Here is a 19,628-nt window from a genome sequence, read left to right as displayed (position 1 = left end):
AGCTGCGAACTCGCATCAACGATGCTTTCGAACTCATTGATGGGGACATGCTGCGCCGAGTGTGGGAGGAACTTGATTATCGGCTTGATGTCTACCGAATCACTAAAGGGGCACATATCGAACATTTCTGAATGCCTAAAAGAACTTTTTGAGTTTTTGTATGTGTGTGCAAAGCATTGTGAAAATATCTCAAATAATAAAGTTATTGTAGAGCTGTTAAATCGCTTCAATCATTTGTAATAACCCTGTACATAAAGGTAATTTTCACAATTTTCGTAAAAAATATATGGTCGTAGAAAAATGTGAGTAGAGATGGATATGAATAAAATGTTGCAGTCTAAACTCAATTCAAAATTACGAAGTATCCCTCATGTTGTTCAGCAAGTCGACAAATTCGGGTAAGGTTGTGTGACCGTGCGGGGAGGAAACAGTGTTGACCGGCGTACAGCTCCCGTCATTATCCAGGGTCACCTTACCGCTAGGCGGTACATCGAACGGATCCTGTCGCATCATGCAGTGACTGCTGCGTAGTGCGGGGGACCGCACGATAATGCCGGGGTTCATGTGGCGGGAGCCACCAGGTCTCTGTTGCGGAACCTGGATATTGAAGTAACAGAATGCGCAGGGGTGAGTCCCGACCTAGACCCCACCGAGCATGTGTGGGACACCCTTGACGGACGCGTTTGTGGTCTCCTGCTGCCCCACACACTTTCCAAAATCGCTCGAGGGGTCTCACTGAAGAACTGAAACGGTTGCCACAGGGTGACCCTTGTAGACTTACATCTAGCATAGCATGTAGTTGTCAGGCCATATTGAACGCACACGGAGGTGATACATGTTGCTGAAGCTCTCAAAGTCCAATGAAAAGCACCCATGATCACCGGGTGAATGGCCGGCCGCGGTGGCCAAGCGGTATCTAGGCGCTTCAGTCCGGAACCGCGCGACTGCTACGGTCGCAGGTTCGAATCCTGCCTCGGGCATGGATGTGTGTGACGTCCTTAGGTTAGTCAGGTTTAAATAGTTCTAAGTTCTAGGGGACTGATGACCTCAGATGTTAAGTCCCATAGTGCTCAGAGCCATTTGAACCATTTTGAACTGGGTGAATGATTGTTCCCACTTGTCGGACCTTTCTGTTCTTTTTGTGTAAGTGAAAGGATATAATGATATTTTGTTGTGTTCTTAATTTGTGAAACATGTAGGTTTAATTCGCTAACATACCCAGTCCTCAATTATTGCTCAATGGAAGATGGCAGATGCCCAAAGTGATGTTCCTCTATTCATCTGAGTTGACTCGAGACAACTCATTACCTCGAAAACTATGCATCGCACAAAAAACTTAATATTAGTTAGGAGAACATCTGTATGTTTTACAACAGGCCACTCCCTAACCTACCTCCTGCGTGGGCAGGGTCAACATTGTATTTTAAAATGCGAACCACCCCTCTCCCAGTCATACCATTTTTATTGCATATTCGAATTCTATGCTAGAAGATGCGTACGGTTCACTGGATCCACCCTTTTCCATTCGTGGTAGATGGCGGTATAATCGACAATTATCAGGTGTGCCTATTTTTGCTATTACGAACCGACCCATTTGATTCTACATTTCATTTACGATAGAAATGCAAACCTTAGTGCTCTAATGGTTGATATTTACGTGTGAAACCTACTTTACGTTGCAATTTTGATTGTACAGTACGGTATTGTTAGCCGTTCCAATGTCTGGATAGATAAGACGTTCAGCGTCGTTCAGGAAAAACGACCTGGATGTGATAGTTTTCTGCTCCCACCAGGATGGTTCAAATGGTTCAGAGGGCTCTGAGCACTATGGGACTTAACATCTGAGGTCATCAGTTCCCTAGAACTTAGAACTACTTAAACCTAACTGACCTAAGGACACCACACACATCCACGCCCGAGGCAGTATTCGAACCTGCGACCGTAGCAGTCGCTCGGTTCCAGACTGTAGCGCCTAGAACGTCCGTTAACATTCTCGAACGCATACGACTCCTCAGCAGTTATATATTCAGTAAAGCGTACTATATGGCCCAACTATTTCCAGTCCCCAAGATGCAGGCCAAACACGTGATGAAACTCTCTAATAGATTTATCTGGCAAGGGCATCTGTTCAAAGTGAAATACACCACGCTGACGTCTTCCAGACAGGCCGGCGGACTAAACATGCCTGACATTAACCGAAAGTGTACTGCGTTATATATTAAACGAATCACCCATTTGTTGGACAAGGAACCTCTCAGCGTAACCAGTTGGCTCTTCCGAACCTTACAACCCACCGATATGTATCCACCCTTTGATGTAGGTAAAATACATTACAAACTACGACATGTCAAGCAGTTTTTTCTTGAAGTAAGCTATATTGATGGACATTATTTCACGCAGGATTTACCGACGACGCACCTGTTATTAAAAAGATGGACATCTCCAATAGTCCGAAATCCTATTGAACTTAAATACCCGAGTGTTCATTGGAAGGCAGTTTGGGACAACATAAGTTTAACCGTCCACACTGCAGAAGTGGCGTCCACATGGTATAAAGTGGTAAGCGATGTTATAACCACTAATGAAAGGTTGCATGGAATCGGTTTAAGTGACAGTGATAAATGCGTCCGCTGTGGCCTGGTCGACACCTTACGCCATCGCTTCACTTGTGGCGGCCATCTCATTAACTGGAAATGGGTGCAGCAGAGGCTGGGCCTGATTACCCGCAGCAGCCCAGCCAGCCACTGCACCGACATCCTGCTCTGGCCGGACGCGAAACATTTTCCCGCTACCAAGAAAAACACCGTGAGGTGGATGTTAGGACAGTTTGTGACATATATCATCATCCACAATAGTGAAGACAATCTCATTAGTTTCGAGGCTTACATGAGAACGGCACGCTGGAAGATGAAACGTTACCCAAATTTCAGGAAGATGTTTGCTAACATGTTAGACATAATTTTTGAAAAACAAGGCGTAGGGTAATTCTCGATGCCGATAATGGCACAAATCACATGCAAGACTATGTAGCGAACAAAATACACAACGAGTAAGGGGTTATACCAGTTCCTAGGACTACTCCCGACTTCTCAATGGTGTTATTAACTTCATTATGACGTTTTCATTAATTTATGTACCTGTGCATCTCTTGTTATCCGTTTGTGTGCTCCAAATGACTTTGAGTTTGGACGGTTATGAATCAAATGACAGAACTGTCATTCCAGTTAAGACAATCAGTTATATATATGTTTGCGTTTCGGATCTATGTCTCATGTCTGAAGAGGCTACTATTTATGTTCTATTTTGTAAGCTTACAAATGGCACTATATTGAAATGTGTTCTTCAGTCTATTGTAGGATACAATTCGTGTTGAATCCGTTCCAGCACTTCAATATTTTGTTTTTGTGCTTATGTACATATACGGTTGTTTTAATAAAGGAAAAAAAAGGTTAAAAAAAAAGAACCGTACGGCCACTCCGGCCGGCCCCACCGGGATGGTTGATATCGGCGAGTCTCCTTGCTTCTCACCACTGGGGTGCTTGATTTCAGTGGGTATCCACGGCAGGTGCGCCTGTCGCTGTCGCTTCGTGGATGGTTCACCTAATTACAATGGTTGTGGTTCGTATTCCGCCGGTAGCCGCGTAGCGGCCAGCGCGAGAGTTACAACAGTTGGATGGAAACACACACCGAAATCAGTCAGCCTGATGGGGGATTCGAGGGCCGCTACCCAAATTAACCATTCTGATGGTTTGAGGATTCAACACGTCAGCACACTGTTGCGGAAGCAACTAAAAAAAGCATGGCAAATTCAGAAGAACGCAAAATCCCCAAGACTGGCTAAGTTTCACGGAAGCTCGAAATTTAGTGCAGACGTCAATGCGAGATGCTTTTCATAGTTTCCACAATGAAACATTGTCTCAAAATATGGTAGAAAACCGAAACAGATTCTGGTCGTCTGTAAAGTACACCCGTGGCAAAAAACAATCAATACCGTCGCTGCGCGACAGGGATGGAAATGCTACCGATGATGGTGCCACTAAAGCGGAGTCACTAAATACAGTTTTCCGTAATTACTTCACAAAAGAAGACGAAGTAAATATTCCAGAATTCGAAACCAGAACAGCTGTTAGCACGAGTGACATAAAAGTAAATATCTTAGGTGTTGCGAAACAACTCAACTCACTTGAGAGAGGCAAGTCTTCCGGTCCAGATGCTATACCAATCAGCTTTCTTTCAGAGTATGCACCAATCATATACAACCGCTCACTTGACGAAAGGTCTGTTTCTAAAGACTGGAAAGTAGCACAGGTCACACCAATATTCAAGAAAGCTAATAGGAGTAACCCATCGAATTACAGACCCATATCACTGACCTCAATTTGCAGTAGGATTCTGGAGCATATACTGTACTCGAACATTATGAATCACCTTGAAGAAAATGACTTACTGATACATAACCAACACGGATTCAGAAAATATCGTTCTTGTGCAACACAGCTAGCTCTTCATTCCCTTGAAGCAATGAGTGATGTCTACAAGAGATCTCAGATCGATTCCATATTCCTAGATTTCCAGAAGGCTTTTGATACCGTTCCTCACGAGCAACTATTAATCAAACTGCATGCATATGGAGTATCGTCTCAGTTGTGTCACTGGATTCGTGATTTCCTGTCAGAGAGGACACAGTTCGTAGCGATTGACGGCAAAGCATCGAGTAGAACAGAAGTGATATCTGGCGTTCCGTTAGTGTCATAGGCCCTCTGCTGTTTTTGATTTACATAAATGATCTAGGTGATGATCTGAGCAGCACCCTTAGATTCTTTGCAGATGACGCTGTAATTTACAGTCTAGTAAAATCATCAGACGATCAATTCCAATCACAGAATGATCTAGACAGAATTTCTGTATGGTTCGAAAAGTGGCAATTGGAACAAAACAAAGAAAAGTGAGACGTCATCCACATGGGTACTAAAAGAAATCCGATAAATTTTGGTTATACGATAATTCGCACAAATTTAAGGTCTGTCAATTCGACTAAATACCTAGGAATTACAATTACGAGCTACTTCAATTCGAAAGACCACATAGATAATATTGTGGGGCAGGTGAAACAAAGACTGCGCTTTGTTGTCAGAACACTTAGAAGATGCGACAAACCCATTAAAGAGAGAGCCTACATTACACTTGTCCGTCCTCTGCTGGAATATTGCTGCGCGGTATGGGATCCTTGCCAGGTAGGATTGACGGAGGACATCGTAAAAGTGCAAAGAAGGGCAGCTCGTTTTGTCTTATCGCGCGATAGCGGTGAAGGTGTCACTGATATGATACGCAAGTTGGAGTGGCAGTCACTGAAACAAAGACGGTTTTCCTTGCGGCGAGATCTATTTACGAAATTTCAATCATCCACTTTCTCTTCCGAATGCGAAAATATTTTGTTGACACCCATCTACGTAGGGAGAAATGGTCATCGTACTGAAATAAGAGAAATCATAGCTCGAACGGAAAGATTTACGTGTTCCTGTTTCCCACGCACCATTGGAGTGTGGAATGGTAGAGAAGTAGTATGAAAATGGTTCGACGAACCCACTGCCAGGCACTTAATTTCAGAGTAGCCATGTAGATGTACACAAACAACCCCGTACGGAACAGTAAACTACGTTACCATACAAACAACTCATTTGCAAGAAGTGTCAGTGTCTACACATATTATCTGTACTGTACAATCACATTTACAACAGTCAAGTAACGTTTGAACATCGGTATCACCCGCTGGAACACAAAGGTTCCATTTACATGGCAAATAAAATGTAGAATCAAATGCGACAGTTCTTAATTGTAAAAACAGGACACATGATATTTGTTGATTACAGCGACGTCTTGCACATATGGGAAACATTGGTTTGAGTAAACAGTACGCATTTTTTGGTGCAGAAACCGAATATGCAATAAAAACTGTGCGTTTCGCATTTCAAAATAGAAAGCTGACCCCTCCTACGCAGGAAGGGTGGTTAGGAAGTATCCAGTGATAGCACACACGGGTGTCCGCTTTACTAATATTAACTTTTCATGCAGGGCAGTTTTTTCGTACGATGCGTCGTTTTCGAGATAATTAGTTGTCTCAAGTTAGAACATACGCCCCCGTATATCCACGAGTCACACCAATACAACCAGTTGACACTTAACAGCGGTATGTTTCCACAAGCTGCTAAGTTTAAAATCAAATAAAAACAGTCTCAATTGCGTTTTCAGACTTTTTTTCCTTAGCTAGGGGTTTCGGCCCATTCCTCAGACTATCTTCAGACTTTTCCCCGCTGCAATACAGTAATAATTACAGAATTCTGTCCAAAATTTTGAACTCCTTACCTAGTGAGGTACTTGGAGAGTTTACATGTATTACACTGAAGAGCCAAAGAACCTGGTACACCTGTCTAATATCGTGTAGGGCCCCCGCGAACACGCAGAAGTGTCGCAACATGACGTGACATGCACTCGACTAATGTCCGAAGTGGTGCTGGAGAGAACTGCACCATGAATCCTGCAGGGCTGTCCACAAATCCGTAAGAGTACGAGTGGGTGGAGATCTCTTCTGAACAGCACGTTGCAAGGCAGCCCAGATATGCTCAATAATCGTCATGTCTGGGGAGTTTGGTGGCCAGCCGAAGTGTGTAAGCTCAGAAGAGTGTTTCTGGACCCACTCTGTAGAAATTCTGGACGTGTGGGTTGTCGAATTGTCCTGCTGGAATTGCACCAGTCTGTCGGAATGCACAATGGACTTGAATGAATGCAGGTGATTAGACAGGATGCTTACGTACGTGTCTCCTATCTAGACCTATCAGGGATCCCATATCACCCCATCTGCACGCGCCCCACACCATGGCAGAGCCTCCACCAGCTTCAATAGTCCCCTGCTGACGTGCAGGGTCCATGCATTCACGAGGTTGTCTCGGAACCCCTGCACGGTCATCCGCTCGACACAACTTGAAACGATACTTGTGTGACCAGGCAACTTGTTTCCAGTCATCAACAGTCCAATGTCGATGTTGACGGACCCAGGCGAGACGTAGAGCTTTGTGTCGTGCAGTCATCGAGGGTACACGAGTGGGTGTTCGGATCCGAAATCCCATGTCGATAATGTTTCGTTGAATGGTTCGCACGCTGACACTTGTTGATCGCACAGCAATGAAATCTGCAGCAATTTGCGGAAGCGTTCCGCTTCTGTCACGATAAACGAATCTCTTCAGTCGTCGTTAGTCCCGTTCTTGCAGGAACTTTCTCCGGCCGCAGCGATGTCGGAGATTTGATTTTTTACCGGATTCCTGATATTCACGGTTAAGTTGTGGAATGTTCGTACGAGAAAATCCCCACTCCTACCTCGGAATTGCTGTGACCTGTCGCTCGTGCGCCGACTACAAGACCGCGTTCAAACTCACTTAAATCTCGATAACCAGTCATCGTAGCAGCAGTAACCGATCTAACAACTGCGCTGGACACTTGTTGTCTTATATAGGCGCTGCCGATAGCAGCGTCGTATTCTGCCTGTTTACATTTCTCTGCATTTGAATAAGCATGCTTATAGCAGTTTCTTTGGCGCTTCAGTGCATTAATGTATTAAAGCGGGGAAAAGCCTGAAGATGGTCTGAGGAAAGGACCGAAAGCGGTTGCTAACCAATTGTTGTTGTTGTTGTTGTGGTCTTCAGTCCTGAGACTGGTTTGATGCAGCTCTTCATGCTACTCTATCCTGTGCAAGCTTCTTCATCTCCCAGTACTTACTGCAACCTACATCCTTCTGAATCTGCTTAGTGTATTCATCTCTTGGTCTCCCCCTATGATTTTTACCCTCGGTGATCCCTTGATGCCTCAGAACATGTCCTACCAACCGATCCCTTCTTCTGGTCAAACTTCTCTTCTCCCCAACCCTATTCAATACTTCCTCATTAGTTATGTGATCTACCCATCTAATCTTCAGCATTCTTCTGTAGCACCATATTTCGAAAGCTTCTATTCTCTTCTTGTCTAAACTATTTATCATCCATGTTTCACTTCCATACATGGCTACACTCCATACAAATACTTTCAGAAATGACTTCCTGACACTTAAATCTATACTCGATGTTAACAAATTTCTCTTCTTCAGAAACGCTTTCCTTGCCATTGCCAGTCTACATTTTATATCCTCTCTATTTCGACCATCATCAGTTATTTTGCTCCCCAAATAGCAAAACTCCTTTACTACCTTAAGTGCCTCATTTCCTAATCTAATTCCCTCAGCATCACCTGACTTAAATCGACTACATTCCATTATCCTCGTTTTGCTTTTGTTGATGTTCATCTTATATCCTCCTTTCAAGACACTGTCCATTCCGTTCAACTGCTCTTCCAGGTCCTTTGCTGTCTCTGACAGAATTACAACGTCATCGGCAAACCTCAAAGTTTTTATTTCTTCTCTATGCTAACGAATAAAGATGTGAAAACATGGTCCAAACTGTTTTCCTTGAATTTTTAGGATTTTATACCGATCACTGCTTTGCTCCAGTCACAGAATGCTCTCTAACATTTTAAACTGCTAAGTAGTTTAAAATGCATATTTGACGTTAACGATAACAGTGAAACAAGTTCAAAAATGGTTCAAATGGCTCTGAGCACTATGGGACTAAACATCTTAGGTCATAAGTCCCCTAGAACTTAGAACTACTTAAACCTAACTAACCTAAGGGCATCACACACACACATGCCCGAGGCAGGATTCGAACCTGCGACCGTAGCAGTCCCGCGGTTCCGGACTGCAGCGCCAGAACCGCTAGACCACCGCGGCCGGCACAGTGAAACAAGTACAGTGGCACATATAAACAGGATATGATAAGGGTGCCATCAGTATTATAACAGTGTGGCACAGTCACTGAACACTGCAACCCTTCTTTGCAAAAGTCATGTGGACACTGCCGGCAACTCATTGCGTTTTAAATGCCAGGTATGTGGCTTTGGAATCCTCCCGAAGCGCGGAGAACTTTTCACCGCAGTTGCTAAGCGTAAGCGGAATGCATCTCCCGCTCCACTGTGTATACGGCGCCAGTAGGAAGTGTAATTTACGAAATAGCAAGTAGTAGAATCAAGATACGACTTGCTGTATAAAACCGACTGGAATTTGAATTCTGCACACAATGGCTTATTTGTACACTGAAATACGACTATGTTTCTCCTGATACATTGTCTGGAAGCGTAAGACGACGGTAACGTTTCCGTGACATTGCGGTTTTCAACTAGCTGACCAGAAGAAGCGAAATGTGTGAATATCGTTTTGTTTTAAACTTGGTAAAACCGCCACATGAACACACCAAATGTTGAAACAAGCTTCTGAAGGCAACATTTAAGGCCAGACACAGACTTACGAATGGAGAACAGCGACTGATGATAAAGACAGTTGCAGTCGGCAGTCAGCTGGCATCATCTAGATCTACATCCATACTCCGCAAGCCACCTGACGGTGTGTGGCGGAGGGTACCTTGAGTACCTCTATCGGTTCTCCCTTCTATTCCAGTCTCGTATTGTTCGTGGAAAGAAGGATTGTCGGTATGCCTCTGTGTGGGCTCTAATCTCTCTGATTTTATCCTCATGGTCTCTTCGCGAGATATACGTAGGAGGGAGCAATATACTGCTTGACTCTTCGGTGAAGGTATGTTCTCGAAACTTTGACAAAAGCCCGTACCGAGCTACTGAGCGTCTCTCCTACAGAGTCTTCCACTGGAGTTTATCTATCATCTCCGTAACGCTTTCGCGATTACTAAATGATCCTGTAACGAAGCGCGCTGCTCTCCGTTGGATCTTGTCTATATCTTCTATCAACCCTATCTGGTACGGATCCCACACTGCTGAGCAGTATTCAAGCAGTGGGCGAACAAGCGTACTGTAACCTACTTCCTTTGTTTTCGGATTGCATTTCCTTAGGATTCTTCCAATGAATCTCAGTGTGGCATCTGCTTTACCGACGATCAACATTATATGATCATTCCATTTTAAATCACTCCTAATGCGTACTCCCAGATAATTTGTGGTATTAACTGCTTCCATCACACCAGGAAACGTTCAGAATGCGAAGGACCTGATTCCAAGACACCTTAGGAATAAGTTATGATAACGCATGAATCTATTCTGTCAGAGGTATTAAAGATTAGAAGCATTGCGGTGAAGTTCGTGCCAGAATTCTGCAAAATGACCACAAGCAAAACAGCGCGAAAGTCTGCTTCCTGACAGTTCCAAATTTATTTCGAAGGTCGGGAGTTGCATTTATCGCTATGACTCTGAAACTAACCAGCAATTAACTGTCGCAATGGGAGGCTTATTCTTCATCTCGGTCAAAAGAATGTGGACGAGTAAAGAGTAACATTAAATAGCCCGTGTTGATCTGTTTCTTGATGTTGATGGGACTGTCAGTTAGTTAGTTAGCTAGTTAGTTACGTGTGACATTGATCAATCTCACGGTAACCGTTATGATGTGGAACGTGTCAAGTGCATAAGAAATGCACACGTGAATCAAGGTTATTTTTAAGCTTAAGATTTTTATTATCTACCCCATCGTTAAATGGCACAAAGTGCATATATTATACCAACGGTTTTATTTTTTTCCTACTCAAAAATTCATCTATATAGAAGGGGTTGTAAAGGAGATATGATTTGAATTTATTTTTGAAACTATTACTGCTGTCTTTCAGACATTTTATTTGATCTGGTAATTTATCGAAAAGTTATGCTGCAGCATATTTTACCCCTTTCTGTGCCAAAGATGAGTTAAGTGGAAGACAGTGTAAGTCTTTCTTTCTTTTGGTATTGTGAACATGAATGTCACTGTTGTTTTTAATCTGGTCGATGTTGTTGAGAACAAATTTCATTACTGAGGAAATGTACTGTGGGGCTGTTGTAAGGATTTCTAACCTTTTAAACAGATGCCTACAACATGTGCGACTATGACCGCCATACATTCTTTTGAGTAGTAAATACTTTTTGCCTAAGTGTTGAGTTACCCCAAAATATTATTCCATATGACATCAGAGAGTGAAAGTGTGCAACGTATGTTAGCTTGCTAATTTCTATATCCTCAAAATTAGCAATTATACTGATTTCAAAAGTTACTGGACCTAGTCGCTTTAGGAGATCCAAAATACAAATTGTCCAATTAAGATTTTCAGCTATATGTACACCCAAAAATTTAGTATGCTGTACCCTGGGTGTTGATGTGTTATGTTTATTGAAGGAACTCTACTCCTTGCAGTAGAAAATTGGACGTGCTGTGATTTTTCAAAGTTCAGAGCAAGCCCATTCGTAGAAAACCAATCAATAACTTTTCCAAAGACATTATTTGTATCATTTTCTATTGGAGTTTCTTTTCATCAGCAAACAGTGTCATTTTAGCTTGTTGTTTCAGATAAGAAGGGAGGTCGTTCACATGTATCAAGAACAGAAGCGAACCCATGACCGAACCCTGTGGAACACCTGATGTAATTTCACCCCAGTTAGATGAAGTGGCAAACTTATTTAAATCACTCGACCCATATAAGGAAACTTTTGTCTTCCTGTTCTGTAGGTATGTCTTAAACCACTCATATGGTATTCCATTTATACCGTAGAATTGTAATTTCCGTAACATAATGTCATGGTCCACGCAATCCAATGCTTTGGATAAGTTCATAAAGACATCGCCCCTCCTGGTGAGATTGAATTCTGTCGCGATATTCTAAGATGTTTGTGGGAGGACATGGGAAAAAGTTCACAGGAATGCTGTACAAACGACTGGATACTCTACAATGATAATGCAGGACACGTACTCCGTATATTACTCAAGGATTTTCGTGTAGAAACGGAATGATAGTTGTTTCCCACAAACCATAGTCCCTTGACTTGGCTTCGTGGAATTTCTTTCTCTTCCCCAAGATGAAATGAAACTGAAGGAGCGAAGGTTTTATACAGTGAAGGAGGTTCGAGTGATAAAACAAGAAGGACTTACGGGGTGCATTCGAATAGCGGCAGAAACTGTGGGATCGATGTCTTCCTCCCTTGAGGGGACTACGAGGGCAGTTCAATAAGTAATGCAACACATTTTTTTTCTGAAACAGGGGTTGTTTCATTCAGCATTGAAATACACCAGGTTATTCCCCAATCTTTCAGCTACACAACACTATTTTTCAACGTAATGTCCATTCAATGCTACGGCCTTATGCCACCTTGAAATGAGGGCCTGTATGCCTGCACGGTACCATTCCACTGGTCGATGTCGGAGCCAACGTCGTACTGCATCAATAACTTCTTCATCATCCGCGTAGTGCCTCCCACGGATTGCGTCCTTCATTGGGCCAAACATATGGAAATCCGACGGTGCGAGATCGGGGCTGTAGGGTGCATGAGGAAGAACAGTCCACTGAAGTTTTGTGAGCTCCTCTCGGGTGCGAAGACTTGTGTGAGGTCTTGCGTTGTCATGAAGAAGGAGAAGTTCGTTCAGATTTTTGTGCCTACGAACACGCTGAAGTCGTTTCTTCAATTTCTGAAGAGTAGCACAATAGACTTCAGAGTTGATCGTTTGACCATGGGGAAGGACATCGAACAGAATAACCCCTTCAGCGTCCCAGAAGACTGTAACTATGACTTTACCGGCTGAGGGTATGGCTTTAAACTTTTTCTTGGTAGGGGAGTGGGTGTGGCGCCACTCCATTGATTGCCGTTTTGTTTCAGGTTCGAAGTGATGAACCCATGTTTCATCGCCTGTAACAATCTTTGACAAGAAATTGTCACCCTCAGCCACATGACGAGCAAGCAATTCCGCACAGATGGCTCTCCTTTGCTCTTTATGGTGTTCGGTTAGACAACGAGGGACCCAGCGGGAACAAACCTTTGAATATCCCAACTGGTGAACAATTGTGACAGCACTACCAACAGAGATGTCAAGTTGAGCACTGAGTTGTTTGATAGTGATCCGTCGATCACCTCGAACGAGTGTGTTCGCACGCTCCGCCATTGCAGGAGCCACAGCTGTGCACGGCCGGCCCGCACGCGGGAGATCAGACAGTCTTGCTTGACCTTGCGGCGATGATGACACACGCTTTGCCCAACGACTCACCGTGCTTTTGTCCACTGCCAGATCACCGTAGATATTCTGCAAGCGCCTATGAATATCTGAGATGCCCTGGTTTTCCGCCAAAAGAAACTCGATCACTGCCCGTTGTTTGCAATGCACATCCGTTACAGACGCCATTTTAACAGCTCCGTACAGCGCTGCCACCTGTCGGAAGTCAATGAAACTATACGAGACGAAGCGGGAATGTTTGAAAATATTCCACAAGAAATTTCCGGTTTTTTCAACCTAAATTGGCCGAGAAAAAAAAATGTGTTGCATTACTTATTGAACTGCCCTCGTAATTTGAAGGCGACAGTGCAGAATAAGATCTGGATAAACGTACAATTTTTAATTAACTAATACACCTGGGTACCCGCTAACAGTGCGAGGTGACGAGAAAGGCAGCGACGTGAGCAGCTCACCTGCCACGCTGGGCCGTTCGGCCGCGGGCCTCCTCCAGCCGTCGTCGATGATGTTGTTGCTATCGCCGCCGCCGTCGCTGCCGCCGTCAGTGTCCCTGTTGGGGAAGTAGTCGGGGGCGACGACGTCGGGGGCTGGCGGCTGCTCCTGCTGCACGCAGCAGACCACCTCCTCGTAGCCGGCGAAGCCGCAGCGGCGCGGCAGCGGCCGGCGCTGCGCCAGCGCCTCGCGCGCCGCCGCGCAGTCGCGAACCCGCAGGCAGCGTCCCTCCGCGCCGGACTCCCAGCACTGCTCACCCTCTGCAACGCAACGCAACGCAACACGTCTCAAACTGCTGCCCGGCGGCTAGGACTGCGCAAGCGGCGGACATTGTCTCCACTCCGTGTAAAGAACGGCACGCGGTTACAAGAGGTGTCGTCAGAATCTTGCGCACGCCACAGCGCACAACTATTTAGCAGTAGTGCGTTTGGCCGGCTGGGGTGGCCGAGCGGTTCTAGGCGCTACAGTCCGGAACCACGTGGCTGCTACGGTCGCAGGTTCGAATCCTGCCGCGGGCATGGATGTGTGTGGTGTCCTAAAGGGGCTCCGGAAAGGCTCCAAAATCATGAAAAGTTCAATTTTTACGTTTTTGTGTTTTCTGAATCTGCAGACTATTACCTTTTAATAGATATATAATTTATTCAATTCCGAAGACTACAACTATTTTTAAATTTTTTTTGAAATGTGTTCTACATGAGCGTGACCCACTGTGGCGCTGTTAAACTGCTGTCAAATGGTGTTATTATTAACGTCCGTGTTCATCAGGTACATTTTAGTGACGTGAGATAATGTATGTGTTGTGGCTAACCTATTTTCAGAGATTTAGTAGCACCTGAACTGTTGAAAAAGTGTATTCACGGAAAAACTCAAAACCCCAATGAAAGTGTAAATAGTGTTATATGGTCGAGAATCCCCAAGACTGTATTTGTTGGAATAGAAACACTTCACTTTGGTGTGTATGATGCTGTTGCGACTTTCAATGATGCCAACATTGTAAGGTGCAAGGTATTTAGAAATATGGGAATGAAGATAGGTTCTAACATGGTACGAGCGATGCTTGCTTTAGACAAGGAACGCCTTCGGGCTGCAGACAGGGCTGTAAAGAGTCTAGAAATACAAGCAAGAGTAAACAGGAGGAGGAACAAGAGGAAGCTGGAGGAGGAGTTTGCAGAGGATGAAGATAATCCATCCTATGGACTTGGAATGCACTAAAAAGTTAATCCAATCTTTGTCGCTCGATTCCCAAAACTTTTATTTTCTCATACTAATTACTTGTTTTCTAAGGATCTTCCAAACATATTTGTTTCAAACTTTCAGTAAATGTTACACAGTACCTTCTGCATAATTTAACACAGCCTTTCTCCACAAAACTGCATATTTTTGAATATATAAATAAAAAATTGCAAAAAAAATGTGAATTTTCATTACAATTGAAAAAAAATCACCTTTAATAACTGAACTAAAATTTTGTAAAATCCCTGTGTTAAGATGTAGCCCATATTCCAATAAATAATCTGTAAAAAGTTCAACTTCCTACCTCAAATACTTTGTGAGGAAAGATGTAATTTATAAGCGTTATTTTAACATTGCAAGTATAGGGCGTTCCGGAGCCCCTTAAGTTAGTTACGTTTAAGTAGTTCTAAGTTCTAGGGTACTGATGACCTCAGAAGTTAAGTCCCATAGTGCTCAGAGCCATTTGAACGATTTTAAGTAATGGGTTTCTTTATAAATAACTTCCTGTTACCAGTCACGATTTTCTTCTTTTACGAATACCTACGAAATGCTAAACGAAAAAGTTGAAAGTGAATCGGTGAATTTCTTCAGATACTTCGGCTATACACTTAAATAAAAGTAGTAACACACAGAAATAAACACCATTGTAAAACAGGTCTAAGCAAATCCCCTGAATACCTTCTATACGAAAGACGAGGGACACGAAAGGGAACTAATGGTTGGGAAGGGAGTGAGACGGGGTTGTAGCCTATCCCCAATGTTATTCAACCTGTACATTGAACAAGCAGTAAATGAAACCAAAGAAAAATTTGGAGTAGGAATTAAAATCCAGGCAGAAGAAATAAAAACCCTGAGGTTTACCGATGACGTTGTACTTCTGTTAGAGGCAGCAAAGATCTTATAACAGTTGAACGGAATGGACAGTTGATTGAAAGAAACATAAAAGATTAACATCAACAAAAGCAAAACGAGGATAATGGAATGTAGTCGAATTAAGTCGGGTGATGTTGAGGGTATTAGATTAGGAAATGTGACACTTAAAGTAGTAAAGGAGTTTTGCTATTTGGGGAGCAAAATAACTGATGATGGTCGAAGTAGAGAGGATATAAAATATAGACTGCCAATAATAATCGTTATCTTACTAAAAATTTCTCGTTTTTAAAAATTGCCGTAAAGTCAACAAAACGAAGCAGAACCTCACTCATCGAAAACATTACGAAAAAACGGCATAATACAAACAAACACACACTGGAAAATGGGAATCATTTCCGAAAACGCGTCGTCATGTAAAACATAAATAAAAGCAAATCGTCACTGGTAGCGGAAAGTTATTTATAAACACACCCATTATTTTCACAGTTGCAGGTTTTCAAGAAACCCATTTATAATGGACAAAATCAGATATTTAGGAATAGCATGACGTAAAAAGCGATACGAAATGAGATGACGTAAAATAGGTATTAGGGAAGGCGAATGGAACGATTAGATTTGTTGGAAGGGTTGTGGGCAAATGCAATGCAGAATGTTGGAGAATCGTGGTTAGTGGGAGCAAGTGTACTGAAAACAGCCAGTGTGTCAGGCATACTGACGACAACAACAGTGTGAGCCAATAACGGTACATTGTACAAGCAACAGTGAACAGACACTGATCGTCATTTGGGATACTATAACTATTTCTGTTTGTATTTTTCTGCTATCAGTCACATTTATTCATTTTATTTTTAATTTAACACAATGAAACGCGTTTTGAGCATGTTTTGCTCATCATCACGCGTTTACACCTGCAGGTGTTACTTAAAGATAAAGTGTCTCGCTCTAAATGAACCTAGAACTGTTTTGATCACTTGTTCTGCTCCTGAAGTAGCTATTGCGGTATCTTGGGGGAGGGGAAGGCAATGGGCGGTCGGAAGTTGATGTGCAGCCTTGGTTAAAAAAAAAAAAAAGGTTCAAATGGCTCTGAGCACTATGGGACTTTTTTAACATCTGAGGTCATCAGTCCCCTAGAACTTAGAACTACTTAAACCTAACTAACCTAAGGACATCACACACATCCATGCCCGAGGCAGGATTCGAACCTGCGACCGTAGCGGTCGCGCGGTTCCAGACTGTAGCGCCTTTAACCGCTTGGCCACCCCGGCCGGCGTGCAGCCTTGTCCTCTGCTAGTGTGGAGCTGTGCCTTGTTGTTGTGGTCGATACCACAGTCTATACAGGAAGCAGACGAGTCAAGAGGAATGTTACGAGTCGTCGGCTTTGGCCAGATACATAATGTTAATTCCTGCTGTCACGCAACCTTTTCGTGCATGTATTCTCAGTTTTGTTGTTAGTTGGCAAAGCCAACGATTATGAAATGGAAGGAAAGAAGCTGGTGGTGGTGACAGACAGGTCTGTAGCTTTGCCCGAGGTCCAGGTTGAGCTGACATGTGACAGTTCGGTTGTGAGTTGGCGAAGCCAACTAATGTGATGCTAAAAACGTGGTTGTGGTGACAAACTGATCAGTAGCTTACCTCATTTTTTAAAAAAATTCGCCAATAGCATCACGTCATAGTCGTCATATTGTTTACAGCGTTTGTCGCACGGTTTTCTAAGTCACTGGCCAAAGCCGACGACTGGAATCGAACAAAATTTTCGAATTGTCTTCGATTTTGAGTGGGTGGTCTGTGTCATCAATGTGTGTCGAACTTCTGATTTGTTACATTTCTCTAGTCGGTAGCAGTCAGTACGTTCTTTAAACTGAATACCGAAATTCCTTTTGAGAATAAAAACATATTCCAGGTAGGCGGTATTTTTTATTATCTGTGCGATCGACCAGTTTCAACCTTCGGTCATTTTCAAGTACTTACTTTAAGCTTCCAGCTTCATTTCACATGGCCCAAGATTGAAATTGGTCGATCGCACAGGTAATAAAAAGAATATAACCTAATTGGACAACGCTTTCATTCTCAAAACACGTTGAGGCTGTGCACCCCCACGAAAACAGAATTGTAAAATTTCTGTCTGTTAGGCCTATACAGTATTTCTGGCATTGGCTGCAGATAATTTTGTAAATGTCAGATGCGTCAAGATCTGTATCTGGTGGACTTATGTCTCCTACTTAGGTTGTTGATGGTGCTGAATCTGATTTTTTGCCTGTGTTTTTGAATAACCTAGCTAATCTGTCAGGCGTTATACCAAGAAACGGATTTTTTAAATATTTCACTGCTGGTCAGCTGTCATTTGTGAGTGTAGTTTGCTTTGTTCAGTTTGTTTTTTATTTGTTGTGAGATCGTATTAATGCGTGAAAGATCATATCCATTATTTATTGCAGTAAATTTTATAGTTTCTGTTTCTTGCTGGAGTTCTGTATGTGGCAATTTGTGGGCTGTATAGCACTGATCTATGTGCAGCTTTTTTGTAATAGGTGGGACGTGTAGAAGAATTTGGTATAGTACTGTCTATACCAAAAGTTCTTTTTGTGAACATTGAAAGACACCTGCTGGTTCTGTTTCGATATTTTCAAGGATGAACTGGTATTTTTATGAGGACAATTGGATTTGTTAAAAAGGGGTCTTACATCATCATCTGTTACATGTTACAAGTCTGTGTACAGAGCGGTGGAATATACTGCATACAAGTGACTTAAAACCTCGATCATTTTTCTAGCCACGTTGCGATGCTAGCCACCCAAACTGAGCATCTACACACGAGGAACAGCCTCCAGACTTCCATTACCTTCGGGAACTCGGTAGCATAACGTCAAAAGCGATCATACCGTGCTTCGATGAGTGGAGGCTGACTTTTATATAAAAAAAGATGATTTTTATGGAAGCCACAAACAAGCTTATGTCACGGAGTGCCCAAATCCTGCCGTTAAGCATGGAAATATCTCGTCCGTAGTGTTGCAGCAGTTCCAGAGTATTCCAATGTTCCCTAAAGAAAAGTCGCAGGCAACGATTGTGTGGGTACCGTTATCTGAGGTGGTCCATTTTTGTTACGGTATACGTGCTATTCCCTAATAGGAGCATTGTGTTACATACATAACGAAACCACAGTTCATAGCGCTACCTCTGTTTAGGTGTGATTTGAAGAACGTGAAATCGAATTTTAGTACCTGTCGTGGCTAGTTTTCCACTAATCTTTACTGAACGTCTGAGGTGCCTGTGGTGATTTAAGAGCAGAGTCCGGTGCAAAAATTTGTATCGTCATCACTTGCTGCACTACGTAACGATTCATAAAAAAAAACTCATTTACCAAATAATTAACGACTCTTGTTCACGCATCCCTTTACGGAAACAATCAAATACCTTTTCAAAACGAATAACAGATACTTTAGCCAATGCTACTTGATGACAAGTGCACGAAATGTGTAGTGGTTAATAAAAAAAGATGAGAGAGAATAAAAGAAAAAGAAAAAAGGTCGAAAATGTGGGAAGAAATGGTGAATAAAAAGGGGGTTTTAAAATCGTAAATGACCGTGAAAAAAAGGAAAGAATGAAATGCAAATCGGACTTCGTATTACAGAAAAGCTATAGTTGGGGTGGTCCTTGTGGCGTTTTTGAGCAAAAGTTAAACCAATTTCCACTACAAAACTTACTGAAAAGAAACAGAGAATAACAGAATGTAACTGACAGGGGGAAGTGGCGTAAATGAGAGATCATCCTTTACCAGGTTAACTTGTCTTCTTTCGGGCGGCGTCCAGGTCTTCAAAAATCTCCTTCATTTCTGCGTGAAAAGTCTGCTCCGAAATCTTGCAATAGTCCAGGAATCACTAATTTATACCAATTAAAATCATCTTCATACTGTATGCAATTTAATTTACTTTGCTACTTCCATCTTCCGAATTTCTTAACAACTTCCACA

The 19,628-nt window shown here is 42.9% G+C and overlaps 1 protein-coding gene across 1 annotated transcript in view; it reads right to left on the bottom strand.

Moving 5' to 3' along the window:
- Positions 1-19,628, bottom strand: part of LOC126188328 (serine protease Hayan-like) — a 48,792-nt gene that overhangs the window by 25,707 nt on the left and 3,457 nt on the right. Inside the window, exon 2 of the mRNA XM_049929923.1 lies at positions 13,522-13,818. Within this exon, the coding sequence (XP_049785880.1) occupies positions 13,522-13,818 (297 nt within the window). The remainder of the gene's footprint in view (positions 1-13,521; positions 13,819-19,628) is intronic.

Source organism: Schistocerca cancellata, chromosome 5 (assembly GCF_023864275.1).
Source record: "Schistocerca cancellata isolate TAMUIC-IGC-003103 chromosome 5, iqSchCanc2.1, whole genome shotgun sequence".
NCBI lineage: Eukaryota > Metazoa > Arthropoda > Insecta > Orthoptera > Acrididae > Schistocerca > Schistocerca cancellata.
The sequence above is the reverse complement of the archived record's forward strand: the minus strand, read 5'-3'. Positions and strand labels throughout refer to the sequence as shown.